The 26,688-nt window shown below is 47.8% G+C and overlaps 1 protein-coding gene across 11 annotated transcripts in view; it reads left to right on the top strand.

The window, feature by feature from the left end:
* Nucleotides 1–26,688, top strand: part of Rfx4 (regulatory factor X4) — a 162,596-nt gene that overhangs the window by 80,157 nt on the left and 55,751 nt on the right. For 8 of the 11 annotated variants that reach the window (XM_063264402.1, XM_039080076.2, XM_039080073.2 and 5 more), the window contains exons 5-8: nucleotides 5,769–5,830; nucleotides 10,267–10,480; nucleotides 11,121–11,198; nucleotides 15,427–15,590. In XM_063264402.1, coding sequence (XP_063120472.1) covers nucleotides 5,769–5,830; nucleotides 10,267–10,480; nucleotides 11,121–11,198; nucleotides 15,427–15,590 — 518 coding nt within the window. Of the gene's footprint in view, nucleotides 1–5,768; nucleotides 5,831–8,372; nucleotides 8,588–10,266; nucleotides 10,481–11,120; nucleotides 11,199–15,426; nucleotides 15,591–26,688 lie in introns of those variants that run through there. The other 3 variants (XM_063264403.1, XM_063264404.1, XM_006241183.5) reach the window with 2 other exon arrangements.

Below are 26,688 nucleotides of genomic sequence, written 5' to 3'. Positions count from 1 at the left end.
CAGAGACAAAAAACCAAAAATGGATTCTGCATACATTTATATATTAATGCATATGTTTATACCTCTGTCTGTGTGTCTGTATGGCTGTATTATATAATGATAAAGAAAAAGAGGCTATCAACCTGAGGTTCGGGGGAGGGGCATAGGAAGGGTTGGAAGGAATGGGCATGGAGGGAGAAAGCATTGGCTCATGGTTTAGAGAGGTTTCGGTTCACCCTAGTGGGAAGGCATGGCGACAGGAATGTCTGCTCCCTTAATATCATGATCAGACTGGTGGCCTGAGAGGGAAGGGGAGGTAGGAACAGCTGGGTGGGGGGCTGGTGGGGACTGGAGGGGTGGGATGATGGAGACCTCAGGGAACAAGTGAGCATATAGACAAACAGACTTCTTGAGGGCAGGCTTCATTTAGCAATGCATTTGACTGGGGGTAACAAAGCTATTTAATCCTTTAGGGAGTAAGGGGTTGGGGATTTAGCTCAGTGGTAGGGAGTGGGTAGAAGCTTTCAGGTGACTATTGTCATTGGCCAGGGCTAAGGTGCTAGGAATTCCTCATTTGCATGAGGAGGAACTACAGGGGCTTGCTCAACATGACCTTAGAAAGAGAGAGAGGACGTTTAACCTGTAACCTGTAACCTGTAACCAGGGCACGCAGGCCCAGGGTAGGGAGGAGGAGTCCTACTCCTGACAGTCTCAAGATGGTCCTTTTGATCTTTTCTGGGTTAGGACATGACTTGACCTCACTCTCACTCCAGGCCAGCTCCACAACCCCACAATGCGTGCAGGTGCAGCTTGGACTGACGCTGTTCTCACTACGCAGACCATGAAGCAGACTGAGGTAGACTGGTACCAGGGAGCATAGCTTTGAAGGGCTCACAGCTCACGGCCTACTTGAGCCAGACAGGTCCTGCCTACTAAAACTTCTAGAGCCTTTAAAATTGTACCACAAGCTGGGACCAAGCTTTTAAAACACAGAGCTGTGGGGAGGGGGTTGTATTCCAGATTCAAATAATTGTACCAGGTTGATCGAGAACAAGAGAGGAGCCCCAGGGATGGGTGACATCATGGTCGTGGAGCCTGACGGTCTAAACAAAGGAAAGAATATCATGGTGGTAGGATCAGCATGAACCTGTAGCTTGGGGAACATCTGAGAGAGGCTGGGTAGTGGACCAGGAGTCTGAACTCTTTTCAGCAGAAAGAAGGAACCTGGAATTTCTACCAACAACACGAATGACGACACGTGCCTCTTAGGTGGCTCCTGCTGAGGAGACAAGCTGGGAGGGAGGGCATCCTGTTAGGAGATGACATGGTTGGAGCAGAGATTGAGGGGACATAGAGAAGTAGCTGGCTCCCAGGGGAGAAGCACAAGTGGCAGAATCACTCGGGGTAGTGGGGAAGGGTGACAGGAAAGACTCCCCCGCTGTCTTAGGAAAATCATCGGAAGGTGACACTAGGCACAAAAAGATGATAAAGGCGCTAGCCCGATAGACAAGTTATTCCGAGCAAGCAAGTAAAACCATGGGCAATGGAGGGGACCATAGGGTCACACTGGTCAGTGAGTTCCCAGGCCTGTGTCATGAACGGACAAAGAGTGACAAGGGCTTGGATGGTAGCTCATATTGACTCATGGAGGTAGAACAAATGACTCCGGGAAGCCCGTCACTATGCCCCAGTGGCCTGTGGCCTGTCTCCCCAAGCCAAGGGTTTGCCTGTTTGCTCTGTGCATGTCGTTTGGGATACCACCAGCATAAACAGAGCGGTGCCTCAGAACCCAGCCAGCCTCCCAAGTCAAGTGATAATGAGGCCTAGCAACCGAACAAACCAGCCCCCGGTTGCTTTTATACTGGAGATGATTTACTGGGAGCAGAGAATGGTCTATCAGAGGGGGGGGGAGGAAGAGAGGAAGAGAAGAAGAGGGAGAGGGGGAGGGGAGAGAGGGGGAGGGAGAGGGAGAGGGAGAGGGAGAGGGAGAGGGAGAGGGAGAGGGAGAGGGAGAGGGAGAGGGAGAGGGAGAGGGAGAGAGAGAGAGAGAGAGAGAGAGACCATGCTGCGCTACAACATCCCGGTCTATCTTGGATGAATCTTGTGAGATTTTCCTCAACACTTTTTGTCAATCAGGAAGGACTACTACTAGTAAGAAACTTTTCTTTCTTTGCATAAAGTTTAGGACAGCAGGGATCGCAGAGCCCTGTTTATTCTTGCATCTTTTCAAGCAAAAACTAGAGCCATAGTTTACCATGTGATTCTACCTGGCGTTTCCTCACAAGCAGTTTCGATGCCATGACATACTAAGAGGTTTTGTGACCATTCTTTATGGCTATGTGAGTGCTATTGAATGTACATAAAATATGTATTAACCAGTTCCCTGCCATGGGACACTCGTGGTATTTCTAATGCCTCTCTTACGAGAAGCCCCACATCTTCTGCGTTCTTACCTAGGACATTTTCTTAGCATTAATAGATGAGAATATTTAAAGTATGTAGTGGCTCCTGACATATATTGTAAAGCTTCTTTAGAGGAACAGTTGTCCTAACAGAATCCCTGGGAGTCTGGGGATTCTATCCACACTACAGACTTAAAATTTTAACGCATTTGTTTAACATATGTGCACATGGGCATGGACATGTGTGAACATGTGTGCACGTGTATATGCTGTAGCACATGTGGAGGTCAGAGGACAACTTGCAAAGGTTGGTTAACTCCTTCCACAGTGTGGGTCCTGGAGACTGACAGCAAGCCTGTTTATCTACTCACCGAACTGTCTCACTGGCCTTTTACGATAGCTTTTGGCAGCACCAAGCGCTTCCCATCTTCGTACTATCTGCTAATATTAGCGGGCTCGCTGCCGTACCCATTTACGCAGGAGAAATTTCCCACAGCTGAATGCAAGAGTGGATCTGTTTCCCCCAAGGAATTAGTATGTCCTAATGGGGGCTGGGACCTCTGTATCACCATTGTTATCTTGTCTGCTTGCACGATTAGGAAACTCAGAACCCAGATATGACCTCCTCCCAACCAGCACAAACTCTTGACTCCATATTTACGTTTCTCTTGTCCCTCCTCTGTGGCCCTGGCCTGTCTCTACCATCCAGGACTTAACCACCCTTACTTCCCTCGCTCTGTGGATGCTCATGTGACAAGCCTCTGGCAGGACCAGGTCACAGGCTGACACAAATGTGAGCTGGTAAGGCCATTAAACTCTAGCATAGGCTCGGACTGCACAACAGGACAAGGGGTCTCAGGAGCAGTGTCGCCAACCCAGGCTCTGATACTGCACTTTACAAAGGACATGGCTGGGTTGGGGATTTAGCTCAGTGGTAGCTTGCCTAGCAAACGCAAGGCCCTAGGTTCGGTCCCCAGCTCTGAAAAAAACAAACAAACAAAACAAACAAACAAACAAACAAAAAAAAAACTAAGGACATGGCCATTCCAGGGGACACAGGAGTGACTACAGAAGTGGCAGCTTATACAGTTCGGTTGTTTTTAATTATCACAGTTCCGAGTGTTGGCACGTGTGCATGCGTGTGTGTGTGTGTGTGTGTGTGTGTGTGTGTGTGTGTGTAAGACAGCGATGCATGCCAAGTATCTTCTCTACCACTCTCCACTTAGTTTTTGAGATATAGGGTCTTCCTCTGGGATCAAGGACTCTTCAACTAGGCTAGGTTGGTGGGCTAGCATGCGCCCCAAATCCTTCTATCCCTATGTCCCTAACATGGGGATTATAAGTACTTGAGTGCACAGCGTTTTACATGCATGTTGGATCTGAACTTGTAGCAAGCACTTTCCAAGTAAGTGCCCGACAACCCCATGAAATAAAGCTAATTTTATCTCATCTCCCTCCCAAAGTGATCGTCCGATATTCTTATAGATTCTCTGAGGATCCTGTGCACTCTCTCTTCCTTCCCCCACCCTGGGACGAGGCAAGGCTGCCTATTCTCCACCTTGAAGTTACTCAGCTCCCTAATGTGCCAAGGTCTCAGTATCGTGTTATCTGTTTGCTCCTTTCCGTCCCACTGAACTGACTCTAGTTTAGTTGATGGCACCATCAACTGTCCCTCTGAATAAGGACAGACAACATGACTCCCTGAGTCCCCAGACATCACAGAAGGAAACCAAAGCACAGAAGATTGAGCATGTCAAGTCCAAACAACTAACAGGCTTCTGGTGCCTATTTATTGCAAAGATGAGTTAAGTCAGTCAAAGCACCAGTGTGGGTGAAAACCATCGCCAACATAATGAAAAGAACCTTATCTCTAAAGAAAGCTCAGGGGCTTGCACCTGACCAGTGGGGATACAGGCATAGCAGTTTCTTCAGGCAGGACACTGTGCAGCCTCATCTCCCTGACCATGACTGTCTGCTGAGCATTTAGCCAGGAGGGAAGCGAGCCTGGGAAATTCCAAGTAAGCTTCAAATCGAAAGCTTCTGAGGAATGAAACGAACCAGAACCACCCAGAGGTTCTGAAACTCGCATATTGAGCGCTTACTAAGCACTGGGCTCTACATCTATTCACCCACCCACCCCCCCACATTTCACAAGGATTCTTTAAGGTAGTGATTATTATAATTTCTATTTTAATTTCTTTGAAGGATGAGTATGCATTGTGCATCTGTAGATGGGTATGTGCATGTGAGTGCATTTGCTTGTAGAGGCCAGAAGGGGGCGTCGGGTTCCTTAGAGCTGTGGACTGCCAGACATGGGACTCAAACTCAGGTCCTTCTGCAAAAGCAGTGCATACTCTTAACAGCTGAGCCATCTCTCTAGCCCTTCATTCTCATTTTGTAGATAGGGATGCACCTTGTGAATATAAATGCATCCACCTCACAAGTGGCCAAGCCTAGACGTAATCCAGGTCTCCTAGTCCCCCCAGTGCCACCACACAAACTTTCTATTATGTCACCTCTCAGAAAACACCATCTCAGTAAACACCAATAACAGAAGCCTGTCATTGTGTTCCTACTTTGGCAGATGGCCTCCTCCCCAGAATTCTTTCAGGAGTATGGTTGTCTCAGGTCACAGTAGCTACGATGCTCTCCTCTGGACAGGGACCAGGATGCTATCTTTTCAGTCCACAGCAAGACAAAGCCTTTCTACATCCCAGCCTTGAGCAAGCAAGGCCTTTGGTCTCACACACCCTACATTCAAGTAGCAAGAGACCCAATTAGTACTCAGTGAGGACAAGCCCTAGATGCCCTCAGATAGAAGCCTTACAAGTAGAAGCAGGAGACAGCAAGAGACAACTGGTGCTACTGGACCCTGGTTGGTCCCAGGAGGCCCCTGAGCAGGGGCATCTTGCTCAGAAGCCCCAAATGTCATCTTCAAAGATGGAAACAAGCCTGTAAAATATAGTTGAACCTGCATTCTCGTAGGGGGATGTGAGGCAGAAGGAGGCCAGGTCATAGGGGCAAAAGCCTAGTACACAAGGCCTAGTTACAGGGCAGAAGGTGGGTTTGGCTCCAAGTATGATGGCAGTCTCAAGGAGGAGTGATATATTTTAGACCATCCTGGGCTTCCCTGTGCTGTGAATAAGAGGGGATAAGCAAAGCATGGTAATCCAGTGAGATTCACACTGAGCCCCCCAGGATCTGAGCCCCACACAACTGTCAATGTGCTCGCCACCTGCCCCTCCCCCACCCCAACGCCAGGGGTCTTCCTCAGCGTGTTCCTAAAGACTCTGTAGGCAGCCACTGCACCAGCACCCGTTTGCTTCCCTTCTCAGTCCCATCCCCGATGCTCCTGATGGGTAACCAGCTCTTGTGTCGCCCTTACAGATCATAAGACAGCAGTTTCCTCAGCTCACCACCAGAAGACTCGGGACCAGAGGACAGTCAAAGTAAGCACCAAAAAGCCATGCTGCCTCCACAGCATCTGTCTCTGGATCTCGAGACCAGATCCCAGGATGCTCCTCGGGACCATGGTCTGCAGGCCTGTGTGGAGGTCTGTGCCTAGAGATGGGGCCGTGGAGGGAATTTATGACAGCTAGTCTTTCTCTCCAGAGAGAGAGAGAGAGAGAGAGAGAGAGAGAGAGAGAGAGAGAGAGAGAGAGAGAGAGAGAGAGAGAAAGAGAGAGACTGGCCATTCAAAAGCCTGGGACCTTTGGCCCAGCCGCTCTATGCCATCTGACTCTGTGCCACCTTGTCCTCAGTTGCCCTTTGTAGAGCAATCTTTGCATCTTTCCAAGGAGTCCTGTGATCCCTCAGACCATTTCCAGGTTGCTTGGAGTGTTCAATGAAGTAACCTCTGCCCTGAGAGTATACAGTGGGTCACAGGCACAAACCAGCTCCAACAACATGGGGGAGGGGCAGGTGATTCCTCCCCCTGCCTTAATGGTTTCTTCCAGCCCACCAACCCTGGCCAGGACAGGGGTCCTTCTCTGTAAACACGAGCTCACCACAGTCCTCTTGCCGGGACCGCTCCCGTGAAATCAGAGTCCCAAACTATCTCGTCTGGCTTGCCAGGAACATTCTGATATGTAAGACACACACAAAAAGAAGTATGTTTCACATATGAAGCCCATGAGGACTCCAGTCTCCCAGGTGTGTATCCTATCCGAAAGGAGGGCTCAGCCAGTCCTACTACTCCATCAAAGATACACAGGAGTGGCCTCTCAGAATAGTTTGGAAAGTTTCAGGGGTCAGGAAGTTTCACTTGGAAGAGGGAGATGGCCACACAAGTTCGGCCATCCCCAGTTCAACAGCTCCCTTTCTTGGGAGACTTCTAAGAACCTTTATTATGCTAATGTGCACCTTGACTCCACTAGAGGGTGCCTTCTTCTTAGGCAGCATTCTAGACCTTTGAGCAGGGCAGCAGAATGAGCCAGCAAACTCGGAAACCTCTTCAAAAAGAAGGAACATCACATCTCCATATAGGACGCAGAAGTCATGTCTGGGCAGAGGGGCTTAGGGGCAGGGTTGTGTATGGGGGCTTGGAAGCACACACTATTACCCCAAGAGACAGAGCTTCTCACCAGGACACACGCTGGCCACCGAACAGTACAACCTGGGTTTTTTGTTGGGGAAGGGAAGGGGAAGAAAACAGATAGATGATCAAAGTTGGGAAAACCCTGTTACGATAAAGTCTGAAAATAAGACTAAATGTGTGTGTGTGTGTGTGTGTGTGTATGTCTGTGTCCATGTGTGTGTGTCTGTGTTTATGTGTGTCTATGTGTATGTGTACCTGTGTCTATCTATATGTATGCGTGTATAGGTGTCTGTCTATGTCTCTGTGTATGTGTCTGTCTGTATCTACGTCTCTGTGTGTCTGTGTCTGTATCTCTCTCTCTCTCTCTCTCTCTCTCTCTCTCTCTGTGTGTGTGTGTGTGTGTGTGTGTGTGTGTGTGTGTGAATCAGAAGCTTTTGAGAGAAATTCCAAAGGACTGTCCAGAAAACTTTTAAACCAAGGACATCTTGAGATAATTTCTCAATGATTTATTTCCCAGGGAGACTACACTGAAGAACAAACTCCTTAACTTTATTTACAAAGAAAAATCCTAGCGTTTTGTTTAAAAGCAAGGTTGCAACTTCATGCACTAAGGACAGAGTGCAAAAATCAGATCTTTTTTTAAAAAAAAAAATGTTTGCTGGTGATCAAAAGTTGATAATTCAAAATCTTGATCGAACCAGATTTGAGCCATGCAAGGTGGCATCTTCCAGTCTTTCCGTGATTTTGGAGTGTGAGGCAGGGGTGTGAGGCCACATGTGTAAAACCCACCCACCCGAGTTACACGGCAAGGCCTTGTCAAGGTGGGGGGAGGGGCTGAGTAGGGAAACGTATGGAAACGTTTGTCTAGCCTGTGGTCTTTGGGAAAACCACTGGCTCCAATACGCAATGTCTGATTTCTAAGGAGAAAAGGAATGCTAGAAAGAGCTGGTAAATGTGGGTAGAACAAGCATGCTCTTGGAGAATGGTCCTCTCTGAGGGAGCCCGGCTTTCTGTTTGGCCTCTTCTCCTTTCACCTACACGGTAGCAAACAGGGCAGCATCCATTTTTAAAGCCCTGCACACTCAGAGCCATATTCTCCCCATCCCCACCAGGATCCATGGGACATTTCAGGCCGCAAACCAAGCCTCCATCCTGCAGCCCAGCCTCTCAAAACCCCAGCAAATCCACTCCAATAGACAAAACACAGGCCTGGTCTAGCGAGGAGCTCTCTACCTCTCCCTCCAGAGCCTAACTAGCAAACCCAAGATTGGACCAGACCAGAACAGTAGCTTTCTGTAACTGCAGGTGTCACCCCCCCCCCCCCCGCACAGACTAATCAGGAAATAAATATCTCATAATGTCATATTAAGACGTGACTGTCTTGACCCTAAGTTATGAGGAACATTTTAAAGGTAAAGAGGTAAAACTTCAGCTAACTGTCTCTCTGCCACAAGGGACCTCTGGAGTCCCTGGAACCAGCCCCTCCCCCCACAGGCTGCCCCCAGATGAAAAGGCAGTTACGCGACAGTTGGGAAGTAGAAAGAACTTTCTGGTAACCACGTCGTCGGCTGAAAATGAACTGGGCTGCCTTCGGAGGCCCTGAGTTCTTCATCCCCGGAGACATGCAGATGGAGACAAGCTGCCCACTGGGCAGAGATCTCACAGAATGGTACCAGCAGGAAGGGGGCTGTGAAAGGGACGGTTACACGCACCCACCTCTCCCTCCCAGTCAACACCTTCGCCAAAACCCAAAAGGCTTCCCTGCACCCACTGCCATATAGGCGGCAGATAGAGAACCGTAGTAGCTATGCTGTCCCATGTTTTCTGGAGGCGAGGCCCATGATGACCACAGCATTACCACCCCCACTGTGAGACCCCACCCTAGATGCACCAAATCGGAATCCTGGGGGTCAGGATGCTGCCGTGCGCACCTGCGGGTGGTTCTTATTGTTAATAAAGCTGGGAAATCACTGGCCTACTTAGAGGGGAGAGCTCGTTAGAAGTTCAGGTCCCTGCCTCTGCTTCCTCCTCCCTGGGCGGTCTAGGGAGCATCACTTAAATTCTCTAGAACTTAGTCCCCTTGTTTGTAAAACTCGGAGTGTGAGCTATTCCTAGCCTCATGGGGATTTTGTGAGAGAAGACACTGTGTGTCAAGTCCTTCATGCCATCTACGGACCCCAAGCTGGTGAGCCTCCTGTCACTGTGGCCTATGCTGTTCAAGGCTCACTCACGGGCCTCGTTCTCAGATGTTCTAAATCAGTAGGTTCTGGGAAGGGGCCTAGGAATCTGCATGTCTAATAAACTCCAAAAGTAATTCTGAAGCACACGGTAGCCTGTTTACCGTTAGTGCTGCACAGTGGCCGTGTAGACAGACAGACTGGTCCTGCCAGAAATTACTCTATGCTCTTGAGCAAATTGGTTGATTTTTCCTCCCCTTTTCCATTTTCTTATCTTTAGGATGACCACAGAAATCCTTAATCTCATAAGCTCATCTTCAAATTAATGTGAATAAAGTATTTTGCGAAGTGCTCAGAGCCTAAGTGCTCGGTAGACAGTAACTAAGAACAAAACACCCCACTATCTACCTCCAACAGACACAGCTTCCTTCTGTCCCTCTTCGGGTGCAGCCCCAAGTGCGTCTGTGACTATTATGCCCACTGTGGCTTAGTAAAAAGTTCTGGTCTTTGGCATCCAGGGTCAAGGGAAGCACCGGATGAATCTTTTTAAAACTAAAGCTTCTCCTGGGTGTAGGGATCTTAGCACTTGGGAAGCAGGCTCTCTGAAGTGGGGATCTGGAGTTTGAGGCCAGCATGGTTCGAATAGCAACATCCAGGCCAGTCAGGGTTACACAGTCAAACCTAGTCTCCAAATTTATAATAATAAAGTTAAAAACTTAAAAACCGCAGCTCTTTGAGGCTAGCTTTCACTAAAGAAGAAAACCACAGCCAGTTTTATTGTTTTATTGTTGATGTCTGAACACGGTCTGTTGCTGTCTGGGTCCCCACGGAGACGGACACTCGAATGTCAGGTAGCTTGGGGAAGGTACTTGGTAGATGTTCGAGATCGGGTATAAATGGAATGTTTCCCACCCCCCTTTTGCTTTGCAAAGTATTTGACTTAACATTTTCTGTAGGAGGCAATTTTAGTTATTTTTGCCTGCCTGATTGATGGATGGCTTAATTGTAGATTTCAGAGACGTCAAGCCGTATAGAAGAGTTAACTCTTTTAGCCCCAGGCTTGGATGTGTCCAGTCATGCTTGGTTTGGGGCGACGTTCTCCAAGCCGAGAACCCTCCATCTAACAGCGATCCGTGCGGGCCCCTGTCTGTGTCTTTTCTCGGTTGTGCAGGTATCATTACTATGGTATAGCGGTGAAGGAAAGCTCCCAGTACTATGATGTGATGTACTCAAAGAAAGGGGCTGCCTGGGTGAGCGAGACGGGCAAGAGAGAAGTGACCAAGCAGACAGTGGCGTATTCTCCCCGGTCCAAGCTTGGGACATTGCTGCCAGACTTTCCAAACGTCAAAGACCTAAATCTGCCAGCCAGTCTTCCTGAGGAGAAGGTAACCTCATCGGAAGCGGGATGATGTGCCTTGCTACGTCTCTGCCTCTCTCTGTCTGTCTCTCTGTCTCTGTCTGTCTCTTTCTCTCTCTCTCCCCCCCATCTTTGTTTGTGTCTCCATCTCTCTCCCTCCCTCCGTCTTTCTCTCTTTCTCATAGATTTCCAAGAATTCATGGACACCCAAACGTCTATGGTGATTTCTGCAGAAACCTTTTACAAACAATAGACCGGCTTCCATTTTTTTCTTTTCAGTGTCTTAGCCAACAGGCGAATTTAGTCCCCTCAGCCCTACTGTACCATATGCTAGGCACTCTAAGTGTACAGACCATGTTATTTTTGATTTTTCCAAAACCCAAGGGTCTCGAGATACAAGACAGGAGCAGAGTAAAATCAGTGTTTTTGTACTGCAGGGTGGCGCTTGGGTGTCACGTGAGCACAGAGCAGGGAGCCAAAAGCCATAGGTCATGGCACATCACTCAAGGGTTACAATTCCCCTTCAGGTCTTTCAGGATGCATGGATAAGTGGGTAGAGTCCATCCCTCCAGTGGAATAGATGAATGGTGTCAACACTGAAGTCCCCAGGGCAGCCACACTGTATACTGACATCTTCCTTTGTCGTTGATCTTCCACTCCCCTCGCAGGTGTCTACCTTTATTATGATGTACAGAACGCACTGTCAGAGAATACTGGACACTGTAATAAGAGCCAACTTCGATGAGGTAGGTCAACAGCACTGAGCTGGCAATACTCTCTTAAGATGCTATACTTCATGGCCACTCCTGCTTTAAGAGCTCCCACCAGGTGCAGGGCCTGGTGTCTAGAAGCCCTTGGTAGCCATTGCATCACTTGGCCTTCCCAGTGATGCTACAAGGCCGGTATCGCTACTAATCCTACTTTACAGAGGCCACTGTATATACCAGGCGGTGGTGGCTTTTCCTTGATTTTGACTGTAGGATGACATATACCAGGAAGGCCATCTTGCCAGCCTATCAGCACGCCTACAAGTATGGATTCTGAGAGGCTAAAGAACACTGGGTTTCAACCATCTCCTGAGATCATCCCTCACTGGTTTTTGGAGTGATTACCGTCCCTCCTCCCTCAAGGCCCAGTCTCCATTTCCACCAGTTTTAGAGAGATATGCCATCCACAGACCTAGTCAGAGAGCAGGAAAGGCACGCAAAGCTGAGAGTCGAATGTGGAACATACAGGGGTTCGGGAACTTCATGAGGGGCAAAGCACCCCAAGGAGAAGAAGAAACGCAAGGCCTGGCTCTACACTGCAAGTGTGGATTCCTCAGCCAAGACAACAAAGCAGTACCAGTCTGATCCACAGGATCAGTAGGAGGGGAGACACAAGGCTTATCAACCGTAAATGCTCATACAGATGTTTGCAACTGTTAGAAATCCAGTCATCCAGAGAAGAAAGCGACTTGTCCAACGTCACACAGCTGGTTAGGAACAACGCTGTGACTAACCCTTTTGCTACCCAACACCTTTAGTCTGATGTCCTTTCTACTGCCCTGGCATGGATGTCAACTGACAGCATCTAAGGTGGCTAAGCAAGACAGGGTTCAGTCTACCTAGCCACAACACAATGAAGGGGGTGATTTCACTCCTGAGGGCCTGGCTGTCCCCTTCAGCTGAGAAAAGTCCTTGGTAAACAGATTGTTTGTCCCAAGTATCACAGCATAACCCCCATAGGAAGAGACTTGTCTATCTCATTCACTGCTGTCCTAGCTGGTTATACCCTATCCTCCCAGAACATATTGGTTGGTTATACAACTGGGTATTTGGATTGGTAGATACATGATGGCTGAACAGATAGATGCGATTCATGTAGAACATTGCCAAGCAAGTATAGGACCCATGAATTCCCATGTAGGGGATTCCTTTCCAGGCAGTATAGAACAATGAGCCAGGGAGTCCCAAAGTCCCATGTTTGAGTCCCCAAGCCTTCATTCACTGTCCTGTGTCTTTGACCGAAAGCATTTTCTGCCTCTGAGCCTTTCCTAATGTTGCCCCCCAAAAATGGCAATTATAATGATGCTACAGCAAAATCAGGGTGCATATTAAACAGTGTATGTGAAGTGATTGAGTTTGTACTAGGACATAAGATGATAGGCACACTGGCGATGTGCTTTCCTGAGCATTTTCCAATGCCATGCCAATTAAACACTCAGCCGCAAGTCATTAGCTGTCCATCTACATGTTGTCAATGTTTCAGTAATAAACTAAATATGGACATGGGACAGATTTTTTAAAAAATCTTGTTCAGGTGTTCTTTTAAAATCGTAGGGACTGGAGAGTGGCTCAATGGTTAAGAGTACTGTGGCGAAGGACCCGAGTTCAATTGCCATAGAGGTTCCCCACATCCTCTGGTTCCAGGCAGGAATGAGATACACAGACATACATGCAGGCAAAACACTCATGCCCATAAAATAATAAAAATGAAAAGAAAGAAAACAGTGCTTCCCTGGACCAGAGGAAGAAGGGATGAAAGTGCAGGAGACTGGATGGATACTCCAGAAAGCTGCCGTTAAACGATCGAGCTTGACCGGGTGCCTGATCCTTTTGCTGCAAGGGGTGAGGAGCGCTTACCAGAATTCCTCCTGTCATCTAATAATAAGCTCCATTTATCCAGTGCCTACACAGTGCCAGGCAGTTTACATAAGTCATCTTACTTCATGGTAATAATAGGTAGAAGCCATTGTACCCGTCTTACAGGAGCTGCTGGTCCTCACATACTTAGTCCTGAGCATACGGTTTGATTGACTTGCTTTCGCATGGCTAAACCAGAGCCTTTAACTCTGTGCCATAAGTCTGCTTCCCCCACGTTTAACATTGCCATGACCCTCTGCCCGACCATTCAAGTCATGAACTCAACCTGTCATTTTCCTCCCCTTTCTACCCAGTCCACAGAGAGGCCAGGGCGGCTTTCTGTCCTGACCAGACACGCTGTCTGTGTCCCACTTCACAGCTGGCCTTGGGTCTCAACACTCACTCATCCCATTCCCCTTCCTCCAAGGAGTGGAAACCATTCAATGACATAAAACAGAGAAGGAAGGGAGGGTTAACACTGGATAGAACGCTTGATACCATAGCTGCCAGGAACTTGGGCACTAACAAGGGTTCCTTGTGTGGCTTGAGCAGGCTTCTGACAGACAGATGTCTGCTAACGTCTCTCAATGGATTTGCTTTATCCTACCCAGCAGCTGACCTTTTCCAGATGTTTTGCTGAAAGCTGATAGAAAGTTAAAAAAGCTAATAGAAAATAGGGGCAGGGCTGAACGTGAGCAAAGCCAAGAAAAGCAGATGTGCTCAGATCGTACCAACTCTCAGGAATGAAATGGTTGGGGCCTCTCACAGTGGGGAGCTCAAGCAAGAGTCTAGAACATGGCTAGAGGTCAACGCCTCATCCCAGGGATGAGCTGGGATACGGGACCTGATCCTGGCACGGATCTGAAGGGTGACACAGGCCATCAGGCAGAGACAGGAAGCTGTGGAGTGGCAGCAGTCCAGAGAAAGACCAAGGCCCTGGGAATAAGCTAGAACCCCAGTTACCAAGTAATAATAACGATCATGAGACTGGCGGTGGAAGGATGCGTGCTCTGTTTCCTCTCTTGGGTTTCTGCTGTGCTCTGGGCGATGGACTCTGTAAGGGGGAGTAAAGAAACTCAACTCCATGATCATCAGCAGGATCATATGGGAGAACTCAGTGGTGTCTCTGGTTCCCAGGGGGTAGTCTCTTTTAAGAAAGGGAGGAAGAAAGGGAGGGAGGAAGGAAGTGAGGAAGGGAAGGAGGGAGGGGGGAGGAAGGGAGGGAGGGAGGGAGGGAGGAAGGAAGTGAGGAAGGGAAGGAGGGAGGGGGGAGGAAGGGAGGGAGGGAGGGAGGGAGGGAGGAAGGAAGGTAGGAAGGAAAAGAAGAGAAAACAAAGCAAAGAAGAAAGACCCGGTCCAAAGGACTCATGTGAAAGGGTCAGGCTATGTCTCCTACACTGAACCAGTATGGGTTTATGAGAATCAACATGGAAAGGTCTCTGTGTGGAGTGCGAGAACACCTATTTTGGGAAGTAAGAAGAAGGATGCATAACCCAGCACTCAAGTCAGCTCGCTGTAAAAATCCAGGGTTGGATGTCCCAGCTTCATGATGGGCTTCTCGATTTAGGGATGTTGCTGTGTATATAAACTTCCCGTTTTCTGTTTCCCTCCCCCTGTCTCATCCCTCTACCTCCTTAAAACCATATCCTAAAAGTCGTGGAAGTGGGGTCACCGAGGCATGCTCTTCGTGGAACATCCCCTCAGCCATTTGCTTCTCCAAGTTCCTGCTCAGAGCATCATGCTAATGACGCCGCTGTTATGAGTGTCCAGCAGAGCACTGCTCTATGTCTTAGTGACATATCACAGGTGTTCCACGTGTCCCTCTAGCCTACTGTGATGCTGTCACCACCTCCAGCTCCATAATGACACCAGGCGCTTTGGGAAAATGGGACGTTGGGATGGGAGAAGCTCCTTGCACTTTGCCTGGGTTTGGGGCACAAGTGTTTGAATTTGGGGGATTCTGCGGGTAGCAAACACTGCAGTCCTCTCAACTCGGAATTACTGCATCTTTCCCCTTCCTTCCCAGAACACCCGGAGCCACCAGGGGCTGAAAGAACAACGGGTGCTAGTGTTCTGAGCTATTAAAAATCAAAACAAAACAACAACAGTCCAGTTCCCCCCCTACTTAACTCAGCTCTCGGTGAGCAAGCCCACCACCAGGTTGTAGGGGCAGACAGGTGTCCAGCAGTGGGCAGAAGTCCCCTCAGCTCCCCAAGCCTGGGCAGCCCCCACTGCCGTGGGGGAAGTAGATAATGGTGCTGCCGTGTAGCCCGCTCTGTGGAGGTTGGAGGAGCAAGGCTCTGCAGGGATGGCTTTGTCTGAACCCTCTTCTCTCTGTGGGTCAATGCAGGTTCAAAGTTTCCTTCTGCACTTTTGGCAAGGGATGCCGCCCCACATGCTGCCCGTGCTAGGCTCCTCCACGGTGGTGAACATCGTGGGCGTGTGCGACTCCATCCTATACAAGGCCATCTCCGGGGTGCTGATGCCCACAGTGCTGCAGGCATTGCCCGACAGGTGAGTCAGCTACACCTCAGCCTCCCTCTGGGAGGAGCCCAGGCGCTGGCCAGAACTTGGTTTTGGTTTTGTCTTCCTATTACTGCAGCAAACAGGGCCCTTGAAAAGATCACCAACGACTTTTCAAAACGAAAGTTCTTAGTTGTGGATGGAAATGAAAAGTTTCTACTCTGAAAATGGCTCAAACTTCCCAAGGTAGAGAGAGGTACCCAGCAAAAGCATTCTCACGGCGGGATCCATGTACCGTTCTCATGCCGCTAGCATGTCACTGATGTGCTGTCACTGGGCAGACGGTTCTGTGCCTGGCTTTCCTACCACAAAACCACTGCACCTTGTGCTGAGCAGATTCTCTCCCTTCTCCACCGTAGCTCCAGGACGCCCTTTTCCAGGGTACCAATCCTGGACTTTCTCACGGGGCAGAGTGAAGGGCGGTGGAGGCAGGGGCGGGCTCTCTGTCCCCTGGATGCGGAGTTGTCTCTGGCCAGCTGTGTCTTCCACCGGACTCTGCTCCCCTGCCAGGTTACCCCGGCGTGCGGTGGTCTCCCTGTGGATTTTCTCTGAGTGCCTGCCCCTTCCCCAGCTGTCTCCTGGAGATAAGACCACCCACTTCCGGGGATGTTCCTTTCAGGGGGCATCCCCTACAAGCTCATAATTTTTTGTAATGGAGTAGGCTTCTGCCATATTGAATTTTAGTTATTCCCTTGGGGTTCCCTGTCTAACTGACTACAAGTGATGCCGTGGGGGTGACATAGAATATATCAGTTTCCTGTGGCTGCCGTCATAAACTATCACAAAATGGGTACCACAGAGCAAGCCTTCCAATGCTTACTCTTCCCTTTGGGTTCTTCTTTGCCTGGCCACACTTTCTGAGTGCCCCTTGTAAATAAGCTGGGTGTGCCAAGTCAAAGTACTGGCAGGTGGTGTCGTTACAAAGGCCCTGTGGATGGTCTGTCTGTCCTAGGCCCTGTGGATGGTCTGTCTGTCCTAGGCCCTGTGGATGATCCCTATGTCCTAGGACCTGTGGATGGTCCTGTCTGTCCCAGACCCTGTGGATGGTCTATCTGTCCCAGGCCCTGTGGATGGTCTGTCTGTCCCAGGCCTCTCTGTTGGTTCTCAGTGGTTTCCAGAAGTTGCTATCGTCCCTTGGCTTGCAGCTGGAATTTCTGCTCCCATCGACTCAGCATCTCTTGCCCCATATCTTTGTTTACTTCTCTCTCACTGGGACACTGCGAGGCAGAGCCCGCTTGGCTAACCCAGGGAATGCCATCATCATACCTAGACAGAAAGACCCTCTATTCCCAACAGGGCCACCTTTACCACTTCCCAGTGAGCATACGTTCTGCCACATGGAATGTATGTACGTATAGGAGAAATTCCTACAGGGTTACTGGCTTATTTACTTATTAGGCTAGCCAGTCGGTTGTAGAACAGGTCTCAAGTAGTCCAGGCTGGCCTCAAATTTGAGGTGTAGCCAAGGATGACCCCAAACTTCTGATCCTCTGCTCCCACCTGCTGAGTGCTGAGATTACAAATGTTTACAACCATGCCCAGTTTTACATGATGCCAGGGAGCAAGCCCAGGACCCTCTGCCTGCTGGGCATTCTCTCTCTCCTAACATTCTTTTAGCACCAGTCCATAGGGTTTGATAGGCACTATTTTAATATTGTTATTTCGTACCTATTTCATGATTTCCCTTTGCAGTCCCTCTGCCATAAGAATTTAAAAAAGAGCATTTAAAGTGTTTTGAGTGTTGGGAGCTGTTGTTACTCACCTCGATTTGTATTATTCATGGTTAGAGATTGTGGCTTGAAGCATTTCTTCTCAGGAGTCCATAACACTGCTTCTGTTGTTTGACACATGGACGGTGGTGAATGCTGCACCAGTACCTGGAAGAGCCACTGTTTCCAAGTCACCACTCCTCTGGGTTTTTATAGAGGTGTGTGTGTGTGTGTGTGTGTGTGTGTGTGTGTGTGTGTGAGTGTGTGAGTTCATGTGAGTGTGTGTGTGCGTGCGCACAAGTCACCACTCATCTGGGTTTTTATAGAGGTGTGTGTGTGTGTGTGTGAGTGTGTGAGTTCATGTGAGTGTGTGTGTGCGTGCGCACAAGTCACCACTCCTCTGGGTTTTTATAGAGGTGTGTGTGTGTGTGTGTGTGTGAGTTCATGTGAGTGTGTGTGTGTGTGAGTTCATGTGAGTGTGTGTGTGCGTGCGCACAAGTCACCACTCCTCTGGGTTTTTATAGAGGTGTGTGTGTGTGTGTGAGTGAGTGAGTTCATGTGAGTGTGTGTGTGCGTGCGCACAAGTCACCACTCCTCTGGGTTTTTATAGAGGTGTGTGTGTGTGTGTGTGTGTGTGAGTTCATGTGAGTGTGTGTGTGCGTGCGCACAAGTCACCACTCCTCTGGGTTTTTATAGAGGTGTGTGTGTGTGTGTGTGTGTGAGTTCATGTGAGTGTGTGTGTGCGTGCGCACAAGTCACCACTCCTCTGGGTTTTTATAGAGGTGTGTGTGTGTGTGTGAGTGAGTGAGTTCATGTGAGTGTGTGTGTGCATACGCACAAGTCACCACTCCTCTGGGTTTTTATAGAGGTGTGTGTGTGTGTGTGTGTGAGTTCATGTGAGTGTGTGTGTGTGTGTGAGTTCATGTGAGTGTGTGTGTGCGTGCGCACAAGTCACCACTCCTCTGGGTTTTTATAGAGGTGTGTGTGTGTGTGTGTGAGTGAGTGAGTTCATGTGAGTGTGTGTGTGCGTACGCACAAGTCACCACTCATCTGGGTTTTTATAGAGGTGTGTGTGTGTGTGTGTGTGTGTGAGTTCATGTGAGTGTGTGTGTGTGTGTGAGTTCATGTGAGTGTGTGTGTGCGTGCGCACAAGTCACCACTCCTCTGGGTTTTTATAGAGGTGTGTGTGTGTGTGTGTGTGTGAGTGAGTTCATGTGAGTGTGTGTGTGCGTGCGCACAAGTCACCACTCATCTGGGTTTTTATAGAGGTGTGTGTGTGTGTGTGAGTTCATGTGAGTGTGTGTGTGCGTGCGCACGTGCATGTATGCACACGTGTGTGTGTACATGTATGTGTGTTAGTGTGTGAGTGTGCATATGTGTATGCATGAGTATATGTGTATGACTGTGTGTGTATGAGTTCATGTGCGTGCGTGTGTGCACGTGCATGCATGTATGCACACGTGAGTTTATGTGTCTGTGAGTGTATGTGCATGTATGTGTGTTAGTGTGTGAGTGTGCATATGTGTATGCATGAGTATATTCTGTGAGTTTGTACATGTGTATGAGTGTGTGTGTGTTCATGTGAGTGTGTGTGTGTGTGAGTTTGTGTGAGTGTGAGTTCATGTAAGTGTGGGTGTGTTTGAGAGAGAGAGTGTTCATGTGAGTGTATGTGAGTTCGTGTGAGTGTGTGTGTGTGAGTGTGTGTGTGTGTGTGTGTGTGTGTGTGTGAGAGAGAGAGAGTTCATGTGTGTGTGTGCGTTGCTGGAGACTGAAGCCAGCAGAAACACTAAGCAAGTCTTCCAGCACCGTATTACATGCTTCCCCCAGGTTGGTCTCAGGTTCGGGTTCTCGCTTCAGCCTCTTATGTAGCTGTGACTCCAGGAAGGCACCACTAGACCTGGTATTTTTATTTTCAGTTTTGTAATATGATGTGAAATGCAGGGGTCAAGTTTTTATTTTTGGATTTTAAAGATGATGGCCAAGTATTATGACACCGTTTGTTTATAAAGCTGAACTCTTTCTTTGAGTTTCCTTATTGCAGAAAGTTGGCCTTAGGTGTGTAGACACACTCCCAGACTCTTGGTGATAACCCTGCGCTCTGTACAGCCCGCCTCCACCAGCACCACCCTGCCTTGGCTATGATTGCTTTCACAGTTGTCTCAAAAGCGATAGGAGACATGACTTGTTCTTCTTTTTCAACGTTGTTCCTTTGCTGTGGCAGAGAACATTTGCAGGATCTTTTAAAATGTCCTGTAGGATTTTGATTAAGAATATCTTGAGTTCCTAAATAAAGCTAGAAATAATCACTGTCATACTAGTATTGATTCTAATCCATGAACATGGTTTATATTTCTTATTTTTTGTGGATTCTGTTCAGTACTTCTTCAGTTCCCAACCACCCCTTACTATTCTATGAGAACATGGCTTAGTTTGTGTGTAAATCTTTTGTCATGAGATGGTATTTAAGCCACTTATTCTAATAGTTTTTATGGTAGCTTCTTATTGGGTACTAATGTATAATCTTGGGTTTGAGACCATTTTGTTTCCTGATTTCCAATCTCTATACCCCTCCATCCACCAAGTGATTACACAGGCTAAAGGTGACAGTGGACACCTTCATGTTTTCCCAGGCTTTACAGGAAGTGCACACAGCATTCACAGAAAATGCAGAAGGTATCCCTGGAGGATACCTGGAGGAGGAAAGTTCCCTTCCATTGCTAGTTTGCTGAGAGTTTTAAATCAAGAAAGCATTTTGAATTTTGGTAGAGGTTTTAGTTTGTTTCACCATCATACTATGTCTTCAAATGAGGTAGATTTCATATTGCTTTATTTTTAAATATTGTAGCAGACTTTCATCTTCAGGGTAAATACATTTCATCACAATTTTGAAATGTATTGCTAGATCTGAATGGCTAATGTTTTGTTGTGGATTTCATATCTTTATTTCTACCTTTCCCTATGACTTTCTCTTTTAATCAAAAGATTATGTTAAGAATGAAATATTTAACTTTCAAGTATTGGGGGTTATCAAGTACCATTCTGTTATTAATTTGTATTTTAATTTTCCTGCAGTCAGACTGCACACATCGCATGTTATCAGATCTCTTGTTTATTTAAACCTGATTAGTAGCCTATAATGTGGAGCATGTTCGAGAGTGTTCTGTGCATACTAAACGTGCTGTGTCCTCAGGTGTCGCTCAGTGATGTGTTCTGTAAACATCTGTTAGGCCAAATTGATTGACAGCAGTGTTCATGCTCTCTCTGCCCTTACTGACTTTCTTTCCTTTTGTTCTTCTGCCGACTCCCATTTCCAACCTGAATTGTGGATTTGTCAGTTCCAGTCCATTCTTGCTTCATTTTGAAACTCATCTGTAAAGATTTATAATGAAGTCGGTCTAAATTGGAATGTTCTGTCTGCCTGGGGATCTGATTCCTTTTTATCAGACACACGAACATTGTGACATTTGTGTTATTCACAGTAGATGTTTTCCCTAGTAACAGTTCTTGGTTGGCAGTTTGCTTTGGCAGTAACATGGGTACTAGAGCACTTTAAAGAACACGGCCTTTTCCGGCTCATTCCAGTCAGTCTGCTCAGACATCGGTCTCAAGTCTATCACAGAGTGGGATTGCAGTGTTTGTTTATCTAAGCTGCTGATTCCCCCACTCAGGCCTTCACGTGGTTAGTTCACATCATCTTTCTTGTCTGGTTTGGGGGAATGTTTTATTGTTCTATTTATTCCCACAATGAATTTGTTATTTATACATCTTTTAAAAAAAAAGCAATAGTTGCTTTAATAGACACCTGTTTTAAATTAGTCTAAGAGTTTTAGTTGGATATGGTAGCACAGACCTTTAATTGTAGCACTCCAGCAGCAGAGGCAGGTGGATCTCTGTGAGTCCGAGTTCACCATGGTCTACAAAGTGAGTGCCAGGACAGCCAGGGATACATAATAGAGAGATCCTGTCTCAAAAAGTGCACACACACACACACACACACACACACACACACACACACACACACTCACCCACCCACTCACACCATGCTTTCATAGAATGCACTTTGCCCACCTCCCCACCCTATAGATTGACAAGGTTTTACTGTGTTTTCTTTTCAGTATTTTAAAAATCCACGCACATGTCTTTGGCTAGAATATTTGTGCTTTCTGGGTCTTTGGGCCTCTATGGAAATACCGCCATCCACCTGACCACTTCAGGCTTCTTTCTATCATTGACTTTCAGATGTTTGACAATGACCTATAATAATTCTGTTTTTGGATCTTCCCTGGTTTTGGAGCTTCTTGGATATGTGTTCGACTATAATTTCATTACTTTGAGGGAAACTCCTAGATACTAACTTCTCTATTTTCTTCTTTTTCTCTTCTTGGCATTTCAATAGTGAGTATTTTAGCCCACCCAACATCCCTCAACTATTTTTTTAAAGATTTATTTGTTTATTTTTTATATTTATGAGTTCACTGTAGCTCTCTTCAGACACACCAGAAGAGGGCACCAGATCCCATTAAAGATGGTTGTGAGCCACCATGTGGTTGCTGGGAATTGAACTCAGGACCTCTGGAAGAGCAGTCAGTGCTTCTAACCACTGAGCCATCTCTTCAGCCCATCCCACAACTCTTAATATAGGAGTATTTCTTGTTTTCTTCATTTTTATATTTGAGTTTGGATTGGTTAATATTTATTAAAAAATCAAGTTCATAGATTCTTAACTTGGCAACCAATGTTACCATACCTTGATTTTATTTTCATATCTAACAAACCATTTGGTTCTTTAAAGTTTTTATATTTATTGATTATTATTGTTATTACTAATTATTATATGTGCATGTGTGCACTACATAGGCATGGAGGAGAATACAGCCTTTCTCCTCCCAGTGTTCGTATGCAGTCTGGAGATTGAACCCAGGTCACAGGGCTTGGCAGTAAACACCTTTACCTACTGAGCCATTTCGCCCCTGCCTCCCACTATAAAATAATTCTTATATCCCGCTGATGTTTCTCATCTGTTCATGTGTACTGTTCACCTATCCTATTAGGTCTGTATCAGTATTAAACATGTTATAGCTATTTTAAGTTCTGTTTGATTGGCTGGTTAAATTGACTGTTTTGTCTCTGTAGAGGTTCTTTTCCTTGACTTTTTTATCCTATAATCTGTGTGCGTGTATGTGCCTGTGTGTGGGCACGTGTGTGTGCAAGTCAGAGGTCGGTGTTGGCTATTTTCCTCAACCACTCTCCACCTTATTGTTTGAGATAAGGGCTCAACTGAGTGCAGAACTCACCGATCGAGCCAGACCAGGCAGCAGGCAAGCCCCGGTGACCCTTCCTATGATCACATCCCCAGTTCTAGGATGGCTTGTGTGTGCCACTGCACATGGCTTTAATATGGGTTCTGTGGATCCAAACCCAGGTCTCCATGTTTGAGTGCCAAGCTCTTTACTCATTGAATCATCTATCTGCCATCTTTATAATTTCTGATTGACTGAGTCGAGAACAGTAGACACTGAGGTAGTTAGTACTTATGCCTGGAAATGGGCATGCGACACTTCTCCTGAGCTGTCGATGTGAGGAGTTGACTCCCTCCCTTCAGGAGTTCCCTGGGCCTGGGCTTTGCAGTTGCTATGGTTACCTTCAATGTAACTCTAGATTCAAATTCTTCTGAAACATTGTGCGCTTAGTTTAGAAATCTGCTGTTGGACTTTTCTTTTCTCTCCCAATCTTTCTGCCTTAGCCTTAGGCCTGCCCTGTGTAACTTCTACAGTTGCTTAAGACTTTGATTGTTCATCCTTGCCTTTCTGCTGGCGACAGGTTTCTCTCTACAGAGGCGGCAGCTCAAGCTTCAGAGTAGAAATGACCTATCTGCCTTCATGTCAAATAAGAAAACAGCCAGAGCTCATTCGTTCATTCATTCGTTCGTTCATCCATTCATTCATTCATTCTCCAAACTAATGCTTATCAGTTGCTGCAACGTGCTAGCCACGATGCTTGGCCCTGGAGGACAATGTTAAATATCGACAACACAATGGTGGCGCACGTCTCTATCCCAGCATTCAGGAGGCAGAGGCAGGAGGAACTCTGCCAACTCTGGACTACACAGTGAGATCCAGGTCAGCCAGGGCTGCATTGTCACAAACAGACAGATAAACAAACAAACACATCTCGAACCATGCTTGCTGCACTGAGTTGACAGTAAACATTTGGAAACTTTTAAAAAATCACAGACCACTGCTGGAATGATCTCAGACTCACAAAGTCAGTCCTTTCTCATTAAACTAAGAGGGCAGAGTTACATCAGCGATCAGGGTCCATCTGACGGCTGACTTTTTGGTTTATACATTCACTTTTTCCTCAACTTGCCTGACTACTCAAGGCCCCCATGCTTGATTGGGTTGAAAATAGACAGTCGTTCACAGCCCTGGCCAGGTTGAGGCTCAACTTCTACTCGCTGACTTAGCCTTCCCCCTCACTCCAACTACTGCTGAGGTGAACAAGTGGCAGCCGCCATGCACATGTATCATGCACCTTTATTTACAAGAACGTGTCAGCCTCAAAGTTGTTTCATATACACCTCTTCCAAGTGATTGTGTTTGAGCTACTAACAGGGTTATCAGTTGATATAGCAAAAGAAGGAAAGAACGTGCAGAAGAAGGTGTGTGTGCATATGTGTGAATGCATGTTTGCGTGTGCATATGTGTGTGCATGTATGTGTGTGCATGTATGTGTGTATGTGTTAGATTGGCAAGGGGATAACAAAAAAAATCCAAAGACCAATGACCAAGCCAGAGATGCTAAATGAAAGGCAGGGGCACTGGAGCTGGTGCTGTATGAGGCAGCTGAAGTGCCTGGCATGGGTGTTTTCCCACTGTGAGACTGAGGGACAGCAGAGCTGACCTCCAACTTTGGCTCCTGTCTCCTGCTGCGTGCCCTAACTCTGAGCTTCCGTCCTCCCTTCTCTGGAAGGACTAATAATGATACCTACTTCCTAGGGTGAGGAGAAGAGGAAGCCAGAAAGCATGTGTGAAGTGTTTAGTGCCTGCTCCTCACACATGCTCATTAGCAGGTGCCTGCGATTATCACTTCCTTGCAGTTCTAACAACATCAGAGCTGGCAGAGCCCCAGGGACCTGAGAGTCAGTAGTGTCAGGGTGCAGCTTCCGGTGGAGGGAGGTGCAGGAGAAGGACTGAGACCTGCAGTTGTCAGATCCATCCATATTGGAGTGTTTGTCTGAGCCCCACTCCCAGCCTAGGGAGTGAGGTGGGGAGGAAGGGGCTGGGATCAAGATGATCCTTAGCAGATGCTGCAGGAGAAGGCATAGCCAGGGTTGGGGAGGCATTTCCTAACCATGTGGCTAGGGCTGGTAGGTAGCTCCTTCCCTCCTCATGGACACCGTGGTGAAGTAGCCACCGTATTTAGGTAACTCCTAAAAAGCTACAGACCCGGGGCTAGAGAGCTGGGTCAGTGGGTAAGGCACTTGCTCTGCAAGCCCTAGGCCCTAAGTTTGGAGACCCAGAACCATTTAAAACTGGTTGCCATAGCCAAAATGTCTGCAATCCCAGTGCCCTTAACGGAACTGAAGGCAGCAGCAGCAGGAGTGTCTCTGGAAGCTGTGTGCCAGCTGGTGACAAATAAGAGGAGCTCTGACACCTAAGGTTTCCCTCTGACTTCAGCATGTATACCATGGCACGTGAGTGTGCCCACACACCATACACAGACACACAAGCACACACACACAGAGACACACACAGAAGGTGGGGAAGAGAGAGAGATTTTTAAAAAGACTCAAACCCCCAAATGGAATGCTTTTCTGGACTGAATCCCTCCACACTTTTTTCCTGGCTTAATAAAAGCAAACAATTGCCTGAAGCAAGAGGTCCCTTCCACAGTGCTGCTGCGCTCTTTCTGATCCCAGACAAAGGCCAGCTCCCAGCTCCGGCTGCATGCCAGAGGCAGCAATGCATGGTTGGAGAATGGCAGGCTGCCCTCCCTGCCACTGGGCAGCCACCCAGCGCTTCTTTAAAGCCTGGCCCTCTGTGGAGAGCAGCCATGGATTCTGAGAAGTTGTCCCACTTAGAATTCAGCCTGTCTGTGAATGACAAACCATGCTGGCTTGCCTTTACGACACCCTGAATACTTAGGGTTTGTCCTGCCTTTAGTATTAAGGAGGCACATCTGCGGACCAGGGCCCTGGCGAGGCACTGGGCTTAGCTCAGCTTTCCTTCAGGAAGACACACCTCCTTCCTCCTCCACACACCTCCCCTCACCAGGAAAGCCTGCTGACTCTGCCTCTAGAACATTCTAAGAGGTCTTTAGTGCACCAGTCCTGCTCCTGTTCAGGCCCAGGCCTCTCTCTGGCCCAGCTTATTACAGTGTCCAAACAGCACTCTCGGTTCCACCCTTACTGCACCTCCTGCAGTTAGCTTTCATCCCAGAAGTCAGAGTAGCTTTTGCCTTTCACCACACAGTAGGTTGAGTGTTGAGACGCACAGGAATCTTACTGTGGGATGAGAACAATAACTTGGAATACCGCAGCTGAGGCGATCAGCAGTTGGTAAGGGGAAGGGAGCTATGCCACTATCTCAGGCAAGAGTGTATTAGGTAGAGAGACGAGCGTGTGCAAAGTGAGCGAGGGCTTGGGGTCCTAGAAAAACATGAAGGGAGACAGTGCTGCTGAAATGGACTGAGCCAGGGGTCATGTGAGAGTAGTTACAAGTAGAGGTCAGCAGACAGAGGGAGAGAGAGCCTGGGCAGGACTTTGTGGAGAAAGTCTGGCGTCTGTCTATCTGAGGATTGAGAGGCTATGTATTCATTAAATCTAATGAACACGTCTCAAATTCCAACTCTGCCTGGTGCTATGGTAGGTGCTGAGGATAAAGCGATAAGCACTATGGAACCCTCGACCTCTGCCCCCAGAGCTCGGAGTGTCGTGAAAGATGCGTATTAACCACATGATCACATGAGCCAGCACAGATCGGCCTGACTGTCACAGCCACAGGCCCTCCCATAAGGAGTAGCTGCAGATTCTCGCCTTATCTTGGGGCTTTCAGGGATGGGTTTCTTACAGAAGTAACAGCCAGACTGAGCTGACAGGGATGAGGAGGAGCTGGGCCCACGAATTAAAGAAGAGATGTTCCTGGTGCAAAGCACCTGAAGGACAAAGGTCGAAGGTGAAAGGGAACTAACTGGGCAGAGCAAAGTGGGGTTAGAGAGAGAAAATGTGCCTTGAGGACTGGGGTGAGGATTTGGGGCTTCATTCTCAGAACAGAGGAAGGCAATGAGGACTTCAAACCTGATGGTGACAGGAATCAGTGTCATGAATGTCTGAGGAAAAGCGACCCTTCACCTGCGCTAAGGTGGGCGTAGGCAGTAAG

The sequence above is a fragment of the Rattus norvegicus genome, chromosome 7 (genome assembly GCF_036323735.1).
Source record: "Rattus norvegicus strain BN/NHsdMcwi chromosome 7, GRCr8, whole genome shotgun sequence".
NCBI lineage: Eukaryota > Metazoa > Chordata > Mammalia > Rodentia > Muridae > Rattus > Rattus norvegicus.
Note: the sequence above shows the minus strand (reverse complement) of the source record. Positions and strands in the feature narration are given on the sequence as shown.